This window comes from Podarcis raffonei, chromosome 6 (assembly GCF_027172205.1).
Source record: "Podarcis raffonei isolate rPodRaf1 chromosome 6, rPodRaf1.pri, whole genome shotgun sequence".
Taxonomy (NCBI): Eukaryota; Metazoa; Chordata; class Lepidosauria; order Squamata; family Lacertidae; genus Podarcis; species Podarcis raffonei.
Genome location: NC_070607.1, coordinates 1973061 through 1992475, shown reverse-complemented (window position 1 = coordinate 1992475; position 19415 = coordinate 1973061). Strand labels below are relative to the sequence as shown.

General features: G+C 44.5%; 1 protein-coding gene across 4 annotated transcripts in view; it reads right to left on the bottom strand.

The window, feature by feature from the left end:
- The window catches only part of NMNAT2 (nicotinamide nucleotide adenylyltransferase 2), a 68453-nt gene extending 56436 nt beyond the window's left edge, over positions 1 to 12017 (bottom strand). For 2 of the 4 annotated variants that reach the window (XM_053391109.1, XM_053391108.1), the window contains exon 1: positions 11852 to 12016. In XM_053391109.1, the coding sequence (XP_053247084.1) occupies positions 11852 to 11936 (85 nt within the window). In that variant the 5' untranslated portion in view covers positions 11937 to 12016. Of the gene's footprint in view, positions 1 to 11851 lie in introns of all 4 variants that reach the window. The other 2 variants (XM_053391107.1, XM_053391106.1) reach the window with 2 other exon arrangements.
- Positions 12018 to 19415: the final 7398 nt, after the last annotated feature.

The following is a 19415-nucleotide window of genomic DNA, read 5'->3' as shown; positions in this document are numbered from 1 at the left end:
AAGAAGACCAGAGAGGAAGAGTGTAATTGCAAGCATATTTGAGTCACCCTGATAAACCATGGTTTGGCTGATCGTTGTTTTTGCCAAGAATAATGGAGAGAGATAGAGATTTTAAGAATTACAGGTTCTGATAATCTACAGAAGCTTGTAATTAAAAATTGAATTTCTTCTAACGGGAAGAGGCAATGATATACAGTGCAGCTCTTAAAGAAGACTTTGCATGTATTTGTAGGTAGCAGGGCTTCAGTCAGAAACATAGTATTAGCCTGCTTAAGATGTTGAGCAATTTCAGAACGAAGCATAATTCTGCACAGAAAGAGTAATCACACATCTTTGCAGAGTTTTCTGCATTATCCATCCTTCAGCTGCAGTTAGGGTGGTCAGATGCAACAGAGCACTGGGCCTGGACACCTTTAGCAGCGGGGTAAGAAAGGGGGTGTTCAGCAAGGGAAGCCTTCATGCAAATGATCTCTGCTGAAAATTCCCTCTACAACTGAGGTTGCTACTGGAACACACCCTCTTAACTAGGCCTGGGTTTCTGAGGTACTACACAAGCACAACAGTAAGTATGGCTAAGATTCCTGAGAAGCAAAGCTTTCCATTTTATTTTTTATATTTTATATTTTTATTTTATTTTTTTTTGAGAGAGAGAGAGAGAGAGAGAGAGAGAGAGAGAGGGAGAACACGCAAACAAGGCTCAGTCCTGGTACTTACCTGGAAGTCCTATTGAATTCACTGGAACTTACTTGTGAGCAAACACACTGAAGACTGCATTGCAAGTTATTCACCCCTGTAGTTACCAAGAGGCATGAAATCACATGACCTGGCCTTGTTTACTGAAAGTTGGTGGGATAACTGAGTAAGATCATGCCTGGCTGGGAACAGAGAGCTTCAGTGCTGCTGCACAACTTCCAATTACGAGCAGACCCAGGATTAATGAATCAGTTTTGTAAACACTGCAGAATGCATTTATGTGAAATAGGAGATATTATGCAAATGCGCTTGTGCATAATTTATACAGGTTAAAGAATTAAGTTTTTCTTGGTACAGAAATGTTGTTTTCTTTTTTTAGGGCAGAATGCAAAGAATATTGTTTTTATTTTACAGTTGACCTCCATCAGTTGGGGATTGTGGCCACTGGGACTGGTAGGGCAGCAGGAAGGGAGGTCAGCAGTAGGGGGAGCTGAGCCAATGACAGACCGAGCCATTCGCTTCTTTGTAAGAAAGGAGGGAAGCAGTTGGGGGCTGGCTAATGGCAGCCTCAAGTTGGTGGGGCAATGCCCCATTTGCTGATTTTGATCAGCCTCCACTGCAGAGCCTACTGTCCACGTTCCACAACAATGGGCTTTGTATATCTTCAGCAGAATCCCATGATAAAGCGTATCTTGGACTGTGCCAGCTGAGGCTATAGATTGGGAGGGGGAGGGGTTGGCATGCCTTAACACTCTCCCATACAAAGTAAAAACAAAACACAAAACAAGACGACGAGCACCAGAACAAGCCATCCCTGCTTCTTCTATGATGAGCTACTTTTCTTTGTGCAGGAAGTTTTCTTTTTGCTTGTGGGGTGCAACCATGTAATACTCTGTCTAAACAGGAAATGTTGTCAATCTTAATATTTACAGTATTGCCCTTTAAAAAAATATTACCGTTGCTTTCTTTGAATATGTAAATGAAACAGAAAGATGGGGTTACTTTTTGAATGCTAAGGTTAGAGACAATATTTCACAGAATGCAATAAAGACTGCTAAATAAATATTTAACCATATGTACATTTTTTTCAAAGATCCTCAGAAATAGCTAGTGGCAGAGTTTAATCCCCTTGTTGACACTTGTAAAGATGATAAAAATTTGGGATGTGGAATTTTTTAAAAAAAACCACTGTAAAAATTGCAAAGCATATGGATGTTAGATTTACATTGCCATCCATCTACTTTATGGTAGCTCTCTGAACTATAAGTTTTTTGTTTCGTTTTGTTTTGTTGCGGCTATTGCAATGTATAATTCTCTTGAAGTTTTAGAAAAACAAGATGACTGAGGGGGACGGGATAATGATTTGTAATTTTTATAGACCTCTATTCCCAACTCTGTTAATTGGAGATGCCTCATTTCCCTACATTTCCATCCTCCTTTAGGGACAAAACAAGTCTGATTCCCACCCACCCACCCCAAACCAAATTAAAGCTCACTTGGTAATTTATGCAAGCTGATCTATTTGCACTATTTACCTCACTTACATAATTTGGATTTTTGGGTTGCAGAGTTCAGATTTATTTATTGCTTGCAAACTTGAGCTTCTGGCAGAGTCAGTGCCAAAGACCCACAACTCAGGAGGATTCCCACTGAGAACAAGCCCCGGACAGAATGCGAGATAAATGATGGAAAGAGCGATGTTATTTATGAAAGTGATGATATATGGAAACCATCTCGATATGAGGATTGGACGAACGGAAAATTCACACAGGATTATAATAGGTGTTTATCTGCTTAAGGTGATTATCAGAAGAGATCATAAATAAAAAAATAAAAAAATATACGAACAAGATGAGATGTGGAACCAGCAAGATAAGACTGGAGAGAATTATGAACTTTATTTGAACTGATTTGGATATTAATGCAGTAGCAAGAAGATGATCGGAAGCCCCCTTCGGAACTTGAAATATGGGTCCCCTCAACAAAAATTTAAAATTCGGCTTTTTAATTTGAAATTTATGTGATGTGATTTGATTTGATTGGTCAGTTAATAAAAATTATTTTTAAAAAAAGAGAACAAGCCCCGGACAATGGCACCCTGCATTGTCACCTGTCTTTTGCTCTGGCCCAGGGGTGATGGGCAAGCAAGCAATGAAGGAGGTACCCGCTGCCAGCCCAGTCTTTGCCTCTGCCAGGCAAGAAGGCAGTAACAGAGAGATGAAGCAGAGGAGCAGCAGCAGCTGGCAACCATGGCAGCAATGGAGTAGACTCACGAGGGGACCACTGAGGGTGCCTTTCCCAAGAGCCCCCCCCCAACCCTCCAGAAGCCAGCACTGGTTTCTGGCCTTATGAAGTGTGATCCTGTGAAATTCCACCGTCATTTGCAGTGCTTGCCAATTCAGATATCAGCAGAACAGCCCTGGCTGGAAGAACTAAATGCAGGCTTGTAAATAGCCGCTGGGCTGGTGGTCTCCTGTGGCAGCTTTGTTGCCAGGCAACCAAATAGCAATGCATTACAAGAAACAAACTCTTTTCCTTTAGGCTACATTTCACTGTATATGCAAACCAATATATACTTACTTGGGAGTAAGACCTGTTTAGCTTGAATGGGGTTTACATCCAAGTAAATATGCATAGGCTCACACTATTATTTGGTCATACGTAGGCAGGCTGGTAAGCAATTTACTTATTTTTTGTGTCTTAATAACTGCGTTGCTCTTATTTGCAAGTCGGTTGGAACTAATCTGTCATCCGCTCTATGGTCTGAACGAGGCTGAGGAAGCACCGACCTCTTTGCTATGAGAGGATGAAACTCCCGCCTAGTGTGAAGGACAAAGAGTACACTGCACTTACCTCTGCCAGAAAGCAGCTATCTCAGATTACAGTATATACATGCAGCTCCTTTTTATATTTATTATATTATATAAAAAACAACTCTAGGCTGACAGAAAAGATGATTAATTTGAAGGTATAGCAATTTTCCTCCCAGTGCTAGGCTGACAGAGTAGGGTCAGGAAATAGGTAAAATGTTCTGTTTCACTGGACCATCTTGCCTTGTGAAATGCTGCAAGCTTTCGAGCTTACACAACTTTCATCTAGGCATACAGAGTAAGCACAGTCTGTTGTAGATCCAGATGGATAGCTGCCGGCTTAATCTGCCATTCAAAAAACAAAGGAAGTCTTCAGCTTGGCTATTTGGGGGTAGGGAAGCAGACTGGAAAGACATTGATGCAGCACACAGATATATACACACACACACACACACATATATATACACACATATATACGCAGTCACAGAGATTTAAGCCTTGTCTAGAAGAAAGGGCTAGAATGGCTATTTTGTTTTCAGTAAGGGCGATTGCATGTGCAATTTTACAGAGGACAGTCCTGTCCTGTCCAAATGCAGTTTAAAGATAAAGTGCCAAAAGATGGGGGAGCAAGAGGGGGCATTGAAATTCCCTGTTAACCCCAGTTAGCATCTGAACAATTGATCTTACAATCATCATGGCCAACTCCCAGCATCTCCAGGCTTGAAATATTTCCTCTCTGAAACCCCAAAGAGCCCCTGCTGGCCAGGACAGGCAGTACTGAGTAGCTGGACCCAGTGGCCTGACTCAGCCAGCATAAGGCAGCTTCCTATGCCAACAGAACCTGGCAGCTTGCCACTGGGGAGGCAGGGCAGGGATCTTTGCGTCCCCCAAAAAGCATCCCCCCGGCAAGAATAGTTCTTGATCACTGCTTATGGTGGCATTGCTTCATACTGGTATTTCTTTCTCAGTGCTGTCTGCTCTTGTTTGGTTTTGTTTTTCACTTTGTATTCAAACGAGAGAGAATACATGAAGCTGAGCAGCTGCCACAAAATGTGACCAATTGGCTAAACCTGATAATCACAAGCCCATTTTACAGATGGCAAGGTCATTCTAAAACGGGGGTGGAAAAGCTACCACCCTACAGATGCTGTGGCACTGCAATCCCCATCAGCCTCAGGTACCATGGGCGATGATGGGAACTATAGTCCAACAATATCTGGAGGGACAGACCTACCGTATCCCTGATCTGAAAGAATCTTGCTGTGCAGCTCCTCAGTCAAGTCAGGATCGTGTGACTTGAGGAACCAATAGGGATCTCAGTTCCTGTATACAACTTCTGTTCCAACCTATACTTCTCATTTGAAGCAACTTGTCCATCAAAATGCATCACCTTGCCTACGTTCCTGCCTTGGTTCTTATATGGCCAGCCATTGCCTGACCACCATCCCTTCTTCTGATCTTACCTCTTCCTCCTCCATCCCTTGGGCCTTGTTTACCTGATCCTGTGCCTGACCTCCAGCCTATTTCACCTTTGACTATCCTGCTAGAGTAAGATCCTGGCTGTAGCCTGCCAGAAAGTTTCCTTCTCCTTTCACTCACCCCTATAATGGTTAGAAAAGCAACTTGCAAGTGCCTCTGGTCTCATCCCACTTCACCCCAAATAAACACCACCAGACAGGGAGCTTTGACTATGTCCAGCACTGCCATGCTTCCATTGGAATCACACCCAAGGACTTCTTTGGAGAGCGGCCCCAGATGCCGGACCCGACAGATGCAAAGCATCTACTCTGCCACATCTGATGCTTGGCATGGAGAGGATCCTGGGTTCTATGCTAGGACCTCCAGTCTCCCTATCTGCCTGAGACCGCAGGGTGCCCCTCCAGTCCACAATACTAGACTATACTGCTAGACTATGCTGACTCACCATTGAGTTATTTAATTTACACCCTGTCTTTTGACCCCGGCTGGTCTTCATGCCAGCTCACAATCAGACACTATATGATACAATAAAACCAGTTTCAACCACAACACTCAATCGAAAACAAAATAAAATCACTTTTAATCGCAGCAGAATACAGCAGTGGGAACAGCACACACATCAGTTGTAAACTGATTCATCTGGCAGTCACAGTCATCAAAGGCTGGTTCAGGAATCCATGTTCATCCCTTGATGACTGTATCTCATATAGATAGATCTAATACCACAAACAGAGCATTTGATTCACTTGGCATTGCCTCTAAATACAGTGCCTTTTGGTGGAGTCAATTCGGTCAGCTGCTGGCCATGTAGTCGCTTATTTATTTAAGCAGATTTATACCTTGCTCCCCTATTGTAGAAGCAGAGAGTATACATCTGCATAAATGAAAAAGCGGAATGCTTGACAGGTTTCCTCTGAAACAGAACATATTAAGTTGTGGTTGTTAATATTACTATAGTATTACTTTTATTTTGTATACTGCTTATATTTAAAAATGGATTCAAAATAGTTTACAAATATAAAATCAATACATAATTAAAATACACAATAAGAAATCCATTTGGCATTAAAACATCCTTAACACTTGGGGGACATTATTGTTTGTGTTTGTTACTGTGTTACATATTTTTGTATTTTTATACTGTTAACCTCCCTGTGATAAACTCTACAAATTCAGTTAGTAAGTAAAATATACAATAAAGCAAACAATAAAAAGCATAACAAAACAGGTAAAAAAAACCTTCTAAAACAATAAAATCAGAAGTTCATATCTGGAGAATGCTTGCCTAAAAAGGTATGTTTTCAGAAACCATTCAATGGGACTTACTCCCAGTTAGCAGAAATACGACTACAGCTTAAATAATTAAGAACAGAAAAATCAAAATATGAATGTGTGTGAAACAGCCCCAAGTGAATAGTAATCAAGTGTTGTAACATGAATGCACGAACCAGCTCTTAATGTAATAGTATTGCAGCATGTGATCAGACTGTTCTGCTGCTACAAACTGATTCCACAAGACTGTAAAAATCTAAATGACTTTTCACCATTTCCAGATAAGCACTGAATGAAACAGAATGGGCCAGTGCCGGAGCAGTAGTTCTGGTTTCAAATTAAATTCACCTCCAGTTTCTCTTGCAATAGCAGAATAAGATGACATGGAGTGAACCGGCTGTAAGAGGGGAAGGATTATTTAACATTCAAAACCTGGAACGTGGCACAGGGCACTCTGCTAGCATTGGTACTCTTTGGGCAGCAGAGCTGAGCAGGTTATAGTCTCTGTTGACAAGTTTTCACATTTTTGTCCTTGGTGGTGACAATTATGTCTTCAAAATATGCTTTGGGTGGGTCTTTGTTACAGACAAAGCCCCTCCAGAAATTGTTGGGCCAGTCTCTGAAAAATGTTGTTGTGCTAGTTTAATGCTTGGAAGGCATTTAAAAAATAGCATAAATCTGCATTTCTGGGATCAGAACTAATGCTTTTTGGGGATTCAGCAGTATAGGTAGAGATGAGCAACAGAAGCATTTGTCATGGATGCAACCTTGCAATAAAAATATTATTATTATTAATTATTATTATTATTATTATTATTATTATTATTATTATTATTAATACCCCACCCACTCCAGACGGCTTCCAGCTGAATATAAAACATAATAAAACATCAAATGTTGAAGTTTTACTGAGAGTAGCTGGCCAGGGAAGATACCACAATTGCAGCTACTAGTTGTCTTATGACAGTAGCCTAACACCATAAAGCATATTTAGCCACAGAGAAGAGGAAAAAACCAGATGCACAACACACTGAGCAACAACAGCCAGAAGGCTTGTGACACAGCAGCTTCTGAGCAGGAAGAATCTACTTCAGCATCTTTAAAGGTCCACAGTTCCTGGTGTGTATTGTTGAAAAAGAAGACTACTTGGTTTGATTACACAGTATGTGTAATGACAAATTCTTACACGCACATTGAAACACAGCACACACACACACCCCTCTACAACCAAGTAATGTAAGCCAGGGTCCTTGAAAACACTGTTTACCTTCCTGCCGCAACAGTACCTGTTTATCAACTTGCACTGGTGTGCTTTTGAACTGCTAGATTGGCAGAAGCTGGGACAAAGCAGCAGGATTTGAACCACTGACCTTCCAATCTGCAAGCCCAAGAGGCTCAATGGTTTAGACCACAGCACCACCCACGTCTCACGCCATGTCAATGGAACTTCCTCCCAACCTAGGTGTGGCTGGTTTCTGCCCTGTTTTGCTTTTCAAAAGAATTATTTTTCCTTAGGTTAAATGATGAGCTGGTTTTAAATCATGTAACTGTTTATTGGTTTTACTTGGAATGTTGGATTAGGAATTATTTTATGGTTCTCTTCTCAGTGGATCTTTTTTTATACCGGCTTTTGTTCTTTATGTTGTTATCGTTTGGTTGTTGGCATCTGTCTGTCTTGAGAGTCAATAGCATGCGCCTCTGGGGGTGAAGTCAAACTGCTGTGTTAGCAGCACCGAAGTGACCTCCCTGGGTGCAAGCCTGGGCAGTGGATCTGGAGGGCCTGGGCTGCCCAAGCGGCAAGACCCCCTTCTTGGCCTCGCTAATGGGGTCCAGAGGAAAGCAGAGCAAGACGCCTGGACCATTTGGCTGCAGGAGATGCCCTCAGGAGGCACGCAAGACGCCATCCAGCCACCTAGGGACTCCACTCCAGATTTCTGTAGGGTTTACTCCTGAACCTTTTGTTTTCCCGAAGATAACCCCACAAGGCAGCAGAGGTTTAGGATCAAAGTTTTCCTTCTCCTAGATGGGCTACTTTCTCAGGTTGATGAGTCCCATCTGCCCCTATATTAATTGTAAATTGTGTGTAATCCTGCATGGTAAGTCCATGTAACTATCCTCCACATGCAGACATTTCCCCCTCTATTGTTAGTTATGCCAATGGTATTACTTATATAGTGCAGGGAACCTTTGACCCACCAGGTGTTGCTGAACTACAACTCCCATCAGCCCTGGCAAGCATGGGATGATGAAAATTGTAGTTGAGCACCATATGGAGAGCCAAAGGTTCCCCCCCACCTGCCCTAAGGATCCTACAAAGAGTACATTTTCACAAGAGTGGAAGCAACAAAAGGAGACCAGCTGAGAGCGAGGGAATAGCTGCATGGGAAGATGGGGATTGTGAAGTTCACCGCAAATGGGTGAACACAAATCAAAAGAGGGCAAGAATAGAAACAAGGATCTATTTCCCACATTTTACTTTACAAGCTCGTAGTTCACAATTGTTCTCTCTCCCCACTTCAGCACCCCAAAAGCCACAATATCATGGGTTACAATCAGCTTCCAGCTTAAAATACACATGGCTTTCTGTTGTCTTGGATCTTCAGATGACGGGTGGTATACAAATATAATAAAGTAATCTTTAATGGCAGATGTTATTTACTATATGGCTTTTAAAAAGAACCTCAAGCTTGCTGGAGAATTAGGCAGTCCCAAATCTTGAGCTAGGAAAGGGTGGAAGAGGTAAAATTGGCTCCTGAGATATAAAAAGGCAAGTAGGAAAACCATGTGGGATTATATAAATATGAATTGAGGAATTGCCTAGTTGCATCTCAGACATTACGATATGCCATCTCTCCGTTCCCATCCCTATCTGGTCTTCAGATCTTGCCTAGCCCTGAATTATTTGGGAGTCTTCCCTGGCTTATCTCAATAAGATAACCCAGCATCCCTCAGCCTGGGTTTAAGTCTGCAGGAACTGCCTTAGAAGACAGATCAGGACTTTGCTGGGAACGAGCAGGTGGGCAATGCAGGCCTCTGTGCAAGAAACCTGGCCTGGGCCTCTGATCCGCTTTGCTGACACAGGGGAAATGAAAGGACTACGTGGACAGGATGTTCCTTCACTTCCTAGGACGCAGGTCCTGGCATTTCACAGCAGTGCCATGTGCTCTTAAAGGGAACCTATGCAGATGTGAGAAGCTTTGTGAGTGCTCATATTAAATGGAAATAAGAGCATCTGTAAGCCAGCAGGCACCTGGCAGGGGGGAATGACTTCCTGGTTCTCATTATGCGCCATTTTACAATCAGGGAACGTATTATTGCATTCATTCAGATTTATTTCATCTGCATAACAGTATTAGCATATGCTGATCTACAAAGCCAAAATCCTCCTATCTCTGAGCAGGCTCTTCTTGAAGCTGCTTTAAATGTTGGGCTGTGTCTTAAATACAACCCTGACCTCACCTTCACCAAAACTCTGATTGAATTTTTTGGGGGGGGGTGGATCACAGAATGTTCCCAGTGTTGTAAACACATGACCAGGCCTTCTCTTGAAAAGAAGGGAGAAGAGTGGTCTTTAGAGCAGGCACAAATCAATTTTTAACTTGCACAACATGTGCATTATTTATAATTCTGTGCATTTTTCCCTTCTGGTGTGAATTGGTGGAAAGTCTTCTCCTCTGGCTGCATTGAAAGAGTCTAGTGAATTTCCATCGCATAGGCAGCTTTTTTGAGACTTGAGCTGTATTTACCAACCAAATTAGAATAGGGTGAATTTTACCACTGTGTGTTTCTATTGTGATTATAGGCACACGTTTTTTCTGAGAAATGAGTTGTTATCGCAATTCCCACTTTGACCTCACTAATTTCTCAATGAGTCAGCTGCTTAGCTTGTGCCAAGCAGGTGCACCTTATCATCAATATCACGGTCAATCTCTTAACAACAATCTCTCTAGACTTCTAGTGATGGAAAAAGGCTGGTGTTTCCTGTTCTCAACTGTGAAGTAATTTCAGCACTTACAGTCATGGACAGCAAACAGCTCTTAACCTTCCTGCCCGTGCATACAAACCCCATTTTAAAAAGCCTCTTCTTTTATACAGACCTCAAAGACACACATGCAAGATGACACTCACTGACCCTGGTTCTAAATGCAAAATAGCTATAATTGATTAGATTCAGCACACCATATCTACACAAATGCTTTTTAAAAGAGGGGAGGTGACACCACCCCCACCCGCACCCATGATCATCCATTAATTCTCTTAAAATTGCATAGTATGGCCTCCAAAACCGAAGCAGCCATTGTGTATACATAGGATTGACACATACATACAAACACGTATGCAACATCATGCCACTGTCGATACAGCGACCAACAGCTGACACTCCAGCCTGAGACCAGAGGTAGCCATTGGCATGAAACTCCCTCTTGAGGTTGTGATCCAAGATTTCAGATAGTCTCCCCCAACAAAAACTCATCGTATCTCCTCCTAGTCTGCATACTCCGGTTTAATTCAATGTGCACAAGAGGGAGCAGGGCCATTTCGCACGGTATGGGGCTGTTCTGTGGATATGCCAAAGATGTGAAGTATATCTCTAAGCATGTAAAGCCTGACTGCAACAAGTACATGTTTACAAACACACATTGTCACTCCAGTAGGCTTTTCCGCGTTCAGCTCTTGCCTGCAGAATGTACATCCCATGGCAAATCTGGCTCTCTGTATGATTGTACTGGGTGGCATTCTCTGCCAGCACAGTGGCTAATAAAGGCGCTACCCCACTAAGAGAGGTAACCAGATCAGCAGGAGGAAGCTGGAGATCTCATATCCCGGGCTCTTCATTCACTGATTCAGTGGCAGGTGACTAGGCTGACATTTCCCAAGGAGAAGCGATTCCCCATCCGCAAACAACAAGCTCTGCAAACGCCTTCCCTTTTGCTGACACCAACCGCCCTCCCTTAGCTACCAGGCAAACCTCTCATTCATCCATCCATCCTCCTGCATATCCATCAGCCATCATCTCATCTTCCCCCACCAGCGCCGCCGCACACACCCCACCCTCCTCCTCCCAAGCCTGCTCTCCCCCCCCCCACCTCCGCTCCCGGCTGCTCCAACCCCCAGAAAACCTCCTCCAGAAGAACCCAACCACCAATACATCCCCTCTCTCACGCCCCTTCCTCGGGGAGCTCCGGCACTCCCGGTCGAAATAGCCCCACACTGTCTCTCTCCTGACGCCGCTACTAAACGCTCCCTATCCTGTTTCCCACGCACGCACGCAGCCACCCGCAAGCCAAGAAGCCCCCTAAGCTTTCCTGCGCCCCCCTCCCTTGGGTCCAGAAGAGCCGCTGCCCCTCCCTTGCCTCGGCCGTCCCTGGGATGGCCCCAGGGCCCCGGCTCTGCAGCAGTTTGGTCCTAGCAAGAAAACCTCTCCTCCTCCTCCTCCTCCTCCAGATCTGCCAAGCCCGGCAAGAGGTCCGGCCAGCATCCTCCACTCCTGGACCAGAGCCAGCAAATCAAGCAACGCCACCCTGGAAGAAAGGCAGGAGCCCCGCCAACCGGCAGAGCTGGGAGCCCCGGCCAGGGCGCGCAGAGGAAGGACTCACCAAACATCTGAATGTGCCCTTTGGTGATGGGGTTGAAGCTGCCGCAGGCCAGGAGGATAACGTGAGTCTTGGTCGTCTCGGTCATGGTGCTGCCTCGCTCGCTCTCCTTTCTTGTGTGTCTCAATGGGTCTGCAGAGGGAGGGAAGGCTGCGCGCTCCCCGACGCAAGCAGCGCCCCTCCCCTCTGCGCTTAACGCATTGCGCGCCAGGCGGGAGTTGCTCGCTTCCCCAGGCCTCCCCGAGGAAGCTGGAGCTCTGGGAGGGGCAGCGCCGCTGCCTGAAGCAGCCCTCTTAACTTACTTTCTTTTCATAGCAGCATCGAGGTGGAAGGGACCCGAGGGTCATCTAGTCCAACCCCTGCAACACAGCAATCTCAACACAGGGTTGCGTGCCGGATGACCAAATAGGCAGAGTAGGCCTATGGGCCCCAAGCCTTTTCGGGGCCCTGCGACAACGGATCAAAATAAAATTGAATTGATCTTGAAATAAAATTGCTTTATTAAAATGGTTGGTTGGTAAAATCAAAAACATATTAGGAGATAATTTGCGAGCCCTACCTCACCCCCACCTTGAGAGTTTGACCGCCTAGGGGCCCAGCAGGGTTTAACCTGGCACTAACGTGGTCCCCATTCCCTTTGAAACCAGACTGCACCCTGCTCAGCTTTGCCAATGTGCTAGCAGTTTTATTGCTGCACCAATGGCTTGTCAAATGTCATATTTTAGACACTACAGAAGCACACAGTTCTAGAGGTGCTGTGTCTCTCTGTGTGTGTATCTTACCTATAAGATCTAGTGGTGATGGAAGACAAGAGAGGAGGAGATGGGCATGAATTTAAGCCAATCAACAACAACCTTCATTACACTATTGTCGGGTTATACCTCAATCAGGTGATTTGTTCAGACTGTATCACTTGAAACTGCTGGTGCAGACTCATGTTCTTTTAATGTTCTTAACATCAGCAATAATCATCAGCTCAGTTGGCTAGCGTGTGGTGCTCATAATGGCAAGGTTGCAGGTTCAATCTTTGTATGGCTGAATATCCCTGCATTTCAGGGGGTTGGACTAGATGTTCCTCGGGGTCCCTTCCAACTCTACAATTGTATGATTCTAAGAAAATCTCTACGCATAGAAAACAAGCCTGTCATGAAGATAGTGAGACAGGGATGGCTGGTGCTGAATTTTCTTTGTGGAATGAATTCTTTTTTCCCTTTTTAGGGGGGGGGGCAGCATTCTGCCATGCAAATTCTTACCTCTAACACACACAGGTTCCTCTCCTCAGAGAGTACTAGCCTTAAAATAAGGGGGGGGGTCTTGGATTGGATTCTGAAAGGGGAACTCCTTTGTTTTGCAGATTTGAGGCTGAGACAGGGGGCGGGGGCAGCTAGTGAGTTCACAGCAGAGGGAAGATTTGAAATGGGTACTTCTGCCTCTGCTCAAAAACCCAAATCCCCACACACCACTGTAGCCTCTTGCATATTAATGACTTTCCCTTTTGTTGTCACTTCCTGACGCCCTTAGTCTGGGCCAGGGATGGGGAACCCTTCTTCTGCCAAGGGCCGCAGTCCCTTTCGGTATTTCTCGAACTTGGGTCCCCAGCTGTTGCTGGCCTACAACTCCCATCATCCATAGCTCACGGGACCAGCAGTGAGGGATGATGGGAGTTGTAATCCAGCAGCTAGAGAACCATGTCTGAGAAATTCTGAGAACTGTTGAAGACCACATCTTGGTAGCTTGGTTGGACTGAAGCTGGTGGTGGGTGGTTCCAGAGTCAAAAATGTCTCTCTTTCATACACCTCCCTTTCTCTCTCCCCCTCCCTCCCCATTTGCCACCCACATCTGCATGCACACTTGTGTGATTTAGCATTTAATCCTGAGTTCCCCACTGCTGTGTCCATAGTCACCACAACTCCCTCAGACACACACCTTGGCACTTGTCTAGGCCCACTAAGCCTCCCAATTGGGGTGGTTGTTTTTTAATTGAGGTGGTTTTGCTATTGGGGGTTGTTTGGTGGGAGGCTTTGTTTATTTTGAGGGGTAGTGTTGCCTGCTTTTTCATCTGTACTTTGACCTTGCTGGGGGGGTGTATTTGAGCACCACCAGCTTTTTTCCTGTGAAATGGACATATTGTGGTGCCCACAATGAGGTGCTGGTACTCATACATTGGTAAAAGTGCCAGCATAAAAAAGCTACTGCGGACTGCAAAAGAAGTGGTGCTGTCGGTGCAGACACACCCAAGAAAGCCCTGGAAAATCTCCAGAAACTTTTTATTATCCCAGCTTGCTTTTGATTGGTTATTGTTATGCTATTTAAGAACTTTTAAATCTGCTGCTATTTTAGAGAGAGAGAGAGAGAGAGAGAGAGAGAGAGAGAGAGAGAGGGAGAGAGAGAGAGAGAGAGAGAGATTTACACTTTGGAACTTTCATGCTGCTTTGCATTGGTCTGTTGTAACCTGCCTTCAGATTGTGGGGGTATACCTCCCCTCTAAGGGATGCGGGTGGCGCTGCAGTCTAAAGCACAGAACCTAGGGCTTGACCCGGAAGCTGTACGCCGGCTCCCTCGGCCAGTAAAGCGACATGAGCGCCACAATCCCAGAGTCGTGCGGTAAAGAGACCCCGACTGTTAGGTCCAGTCGCGCACGACTCTGGGGTTGTGGCGCTCATGTCGCTTTACTGGCCATGGGAGCGGGTATACAGCTTCCAGGTCATGTGGCCAGCATGACTAAGCCGCTTCTGGCGAACCAGAGCAGCGCACGGAAATGCCGTTTACCTTCCCGCCGGAGCGGTACCTATTTATCTACTTGGACTTTGACGTGCTTTCCTTGGCAAGAGCAGGGACCGAGCAACGGGAGCTCACCCCGTCACGGGGATTCGAACCGCCGACCTTCGGCAAGTCCTAGGCTCTGTGGTTTAACCTACAGTGCCACCCGCGTCCCTTTACCTTACTTTCCCTCTAAAAAGCAGGCTAGAAATCCAGTGATAATAATAGCAACAATTTTGCATGCCTTCTCAGAGCAAAACCTAAGAGGTGTTCTGCAATCTGTGTATGCCAAATCAGAGTCTTTGCCCCCCTCTCCAACCTTTTGACACAAAAGTATAACTTTGGATTCCCTGTCTTTGGTGGCAATGTGATCTCCCATCTGCTGGATGAAGCTCTCTCAACCACAGCCAAAGACTGATTTGTCATACAGATCCCTCTTTAGCATTGGGGGGGGGGGGTTTTCAAACAAGAACTGCAAGTATCTCTTCCTTCAACTTTCCAAGCATAGAGCCTATAATGTTTAAGCTGTAAGCAGCAGCAACTCCTCCTCCACCAATCCTAGCATTGCTCTATTCTTTAAAAACAATAACAATAAAAAATGCAGGCTTTTCATCTCTGAGAACAATAAAGATCTACATGGAGCTATTGATCTATTGTTTCCCCTTTATGGCTCTCATTCCAAATCAGCAAAATCCCTTTTTGCTTATTGGAAAGGCTGGGGTTGGGGTTTTCTTCTTCTCCATCCTGTTGTTTTATAAGCTTTCCTTAGGGGCAACAGAAAGTCAAGATCATTTGCCCAAGCCAGAGAGTGTTATTAAACCCTCGGCACTGCATCAGAGGAATTCTGCTTTCTTCTTCTAAACCGGTATTTCCATAGCTATTAAAGCTGAAAAGAAAATGGTTCTGTTTTAAAATGCTCGTGATGAGCTTTCATTGAATGAAGACTGCAAGCATGCACAGGGCAGGCAAAATGTTTTCAGATTTTCTTGTTATTTTTGAAGTTCCTTCAAAGCCTCAGAGATGAAGGAAGACATCCACCAAGATGGTTTTTATTTCCAGATTGTGTCAGGGTTCGAGCAAGCTTAGCAGATCCTGAATCCAAGGTGCTCCATGCAGGGATTTATCCTGTGTTCCACCACCAAGCTCTCTGGTCTGAGAAGAGACCTACCAGAATAACAGCCAGACTTACCAATGAAGGTTCTCAAGAGCTACAGGGCACTGCTTAACCCCTAAAAATCTATTTGTGAAGCTTGCTCCCTGGTCTGAACAACACAGGACTTTACTATTCCCTGTTACAGACTGTCCAGTTCAGTCCCACTCATCACGGCAGCTGCGTCTGACAGGTTCTAGAAAGTGGCAGCTATTATATGGGCTTCCATATAATACAGTGCCATGTAGTTTAGCTAATATATAGAACTGTAGAGATGGAAGGGACTCCTGAGGATCATTAGTCCAACCCCCAACTTTTCTAGTAGAATAATAACCAACGCAGATTGCAATCAAGTACTACATACTACGTACTGCTTTTGAATTGTGGTGCTGGTGGAGACTCTTAAGAGTCCCATGGACTGCAAGAAGATCAAACCTATCCATTCTGATGGAAATCCGCCCTGAGTGCTCACTGGAAGGTCAGATCCTGAAGCTGAGGCTCCAATACTTTGGCCACCTCATGAGAAGACACCCTGGAAAATATCCTGATGTTGGGAAAGATTGAGGGCACAAGGAGAAGAGGATGAGATGGTTGGAAAGTGTTCTCGAAGCTACCAACATGAGTTTGACCAAACTGCAGGAGGCAGTGGAAGACAGGAGGGCCTGGCGTCCTCTGGTCCATGGGGTCACGAAGAGTCGGACACGACTAAACAACAACTACATAAACTAGCATATTTTTGCATACCATTTAGGGACTTACTAAAATTAGACATCTGGAAATGCTTTTGATTAATGGATTGATTACAGTATAGCAAAGCAAAATGATAAAATTCTAGGGTTGCATAGCCAACAAAGGCAAGACTTCTGCAACTGAACTAACCATCCTCCTCTCTGCACTGTCCCCAAACCTGCTCTGTAGAGTCAGGGAAACCCCAGGACAGATTTGGAGGGCACAAACTGGAGGGAGAAAAAGGGGAATTCCATCACAGAAGCAGCAATCCTTGCAAGAATGGAACAATAGCAGTAATTAAAACAGGAGGGCAGTGACAATAACACTTTGGAAAACATCATCATATTATATATCCTCTCTCAGGATCCTGTAAACAGTGCATGCTCCAAATCCACCCTCTTTTCTGGAGGCAGTTCTGTTGGCTATTTTGCTTCAAACTTAATTGAGTTTTGGGGAACAAACATAAGACGACCCCTTCTTCTGGAAACCAATGTAAATGTCCTAAACTAGTCAGGTTTTATTCATTGCAGAGTTCCACCCTTTCCTCCCTATTATCTGTCCATTGTTTGCCTGATACGTTTTACAACTGTGTGCATTAATTGCAAAAATGTAGCTCTTTGGCTACAGGTATGTTTGTCGGCCAACATGTTTGGTTGCATGGCTATTTCAGCAAAGAAGCATTTTCCTTCAAGAAAGCTTATAGCACTTGAACCACACCTGAAGTTCCCTCAGAGGAAGGGGACAGGTTGGCAAACATCAAACCTGTTACTGGTTGTGGTTGAGATCCTTCCATCAGTCTGGAGACCCAGCTGCATGGCCAGTCCATCGAAGCCTGTCTGCTCACTAGCAATAGGTGCAATGTGTGGCTATCTAACAGCCTCACAACATGCAATTGCAAATGAAACACCTCCTCCAAACCCTTGCATCTTCAGTTTCAGGAGTAAAAGGTAAAGGTACCCCTGCCCGTACGGGCCAGTCTTGACAGACTCTAGGGTTGTGCGCCCATCTCACTCAAGAGGCCGGGGGCCAGCGCTGTCCGGAGACACTTCCGGGTCACGTGGCCAGCGTGACATCGTTGCTCTGGCGAGCCAGAGCCGCACACGGAAACGCCGTTTACCTTCCCACTAGTAAGCGGTCCCTATTTATCTACTTGCACCCGGGAGTGCTTTCGAACTGCTAGGTTGGCAGGCGCTGGGACTGAACAACGGGAGCGCACCCCGCCGCGGGGATTTGAGCCGCTGACCTTTCAATCGGCAAGCCCTAGGCACTGAGGCTTTTACCCACAGCACCACCCGTGTCCCTAGTTTCAGGAGTGGACCTTTGCAAATCATAGTACTTGCTCAGCTGAAATAACATCAGAAGCCTAGCCTTGTTGAAGCAATACTGCAGCTGCAATTGGAGCTGTTCACGCTACTGATTACAGCACCTGCTGCAGCATTGTGATTTTGCTGCCTCAAGCCAGCTTATCCCAAACTACAGCTTCACCCTGGTTGACCCTCATCAACAGCTTCACTGAAGATATTGGCAAATAACTGAGTTGACACCATAGCATACTGCCAGGCAGAATCTGTAGTCTGCATGAACTCTGGTATTGGAAAGTACACACACACACAAACGTACGTGTGTGTGTGTGTGTGTGTGTGTGTTTAGAGAGCAAACACATACACAAACAGGCTTACAGTCCATCTGTAATACTATCACTAAATAACAATAACTTAAATAATTACAAAATCTAAAGGTGTCATCTAAATTATCAAGAAAAAAATTAATTGATCAAAGCAATTATTCAAAAAATGCATCAATCATATATACTAAAAATGGTTGGAGGGAGGAGAGAGTTGAAAGAGAGATTCATACTAACAAGCAGCAGAGTTAAGCACAATGGCAATTGCTCCAAGCACATTTAAACTTGAGTAGATTTGCATCTGCCCTAGTCCACCTTTCAATAAATGTTCCCCACTAAAATACTGGAATAAATCACAGACACCTAGCTTTACAAATAAGTGAATGTTTTATTCACAGCAAACAAGTCTCCATTTACTAGCAATAAAATGAAGAAGAAAAATGTTCCAAATGGCTTAAAAAGTAAAGTACTTGGTTTTCTTACAAAATGATCAGGCAATCTTTTACAGATGCAGGTTGTAAAATCTCCATTTGTAAAGAGATTTAGTTCACTTGCAGGATCAGCAGAGCTGGGAGCCAAAGCCACATGACTCCTGCTTTTATTCTTTCAGAAAGCACAAAGGGGGGAAACTCCATGAGAGGTCTAGAGGGCAGCAACACGAGAATGGGCCTTTTCTGAGGGGGCTCCCTGTTTGTGAAATACTCTCCCCCGGGAGGCTTGCTTGGAGCCATCATTATATATCTTTAGGCACCAGGCAAAAATTTTCCTCTATAACCAGGCTTTTGACCTTTGACTATCTATGGCCTTTTAGAAGTGGGTGGGATATTTTTAATGTATTTCTCTTTTGGTTTTATTGTTATCTATGTGGGGTTTAATGTCTATTTGTTTAGTTGTAAATTGCTTTTGGTTGCCCTGGGCAATAAAAAGTGACTGACAAATTTAATAAATAAATTAAAAAACAATTCAAATCAATCTTCAAAAAAATTTAAATGGGTAAATAACGTTCTCTATTCAGTCTCTGTATGCCACCTATGACTATTTAGCTCTATCCTGTCCTCCTTCAGTTGTCAGAGGGGGAAAATATGTACAAGTTTTCTTTCTTTGCTTCCAGACTCATTCTTCTGCAGCATAGAAAATACTGAAGAATAGGGGCCCTTTACGAGCTGGGATTCATAGCATCTCTTTTGTCTCCTTGACAAGCTTCTTCAGAAAACTTAGGGTGTCTTGATGGTTCCCAAGCCTTGCTTGAATAAACTCTGTAGGCTGAAGGCTGTTGACAGAGAGTTGTGAAAGACTTTGCATAT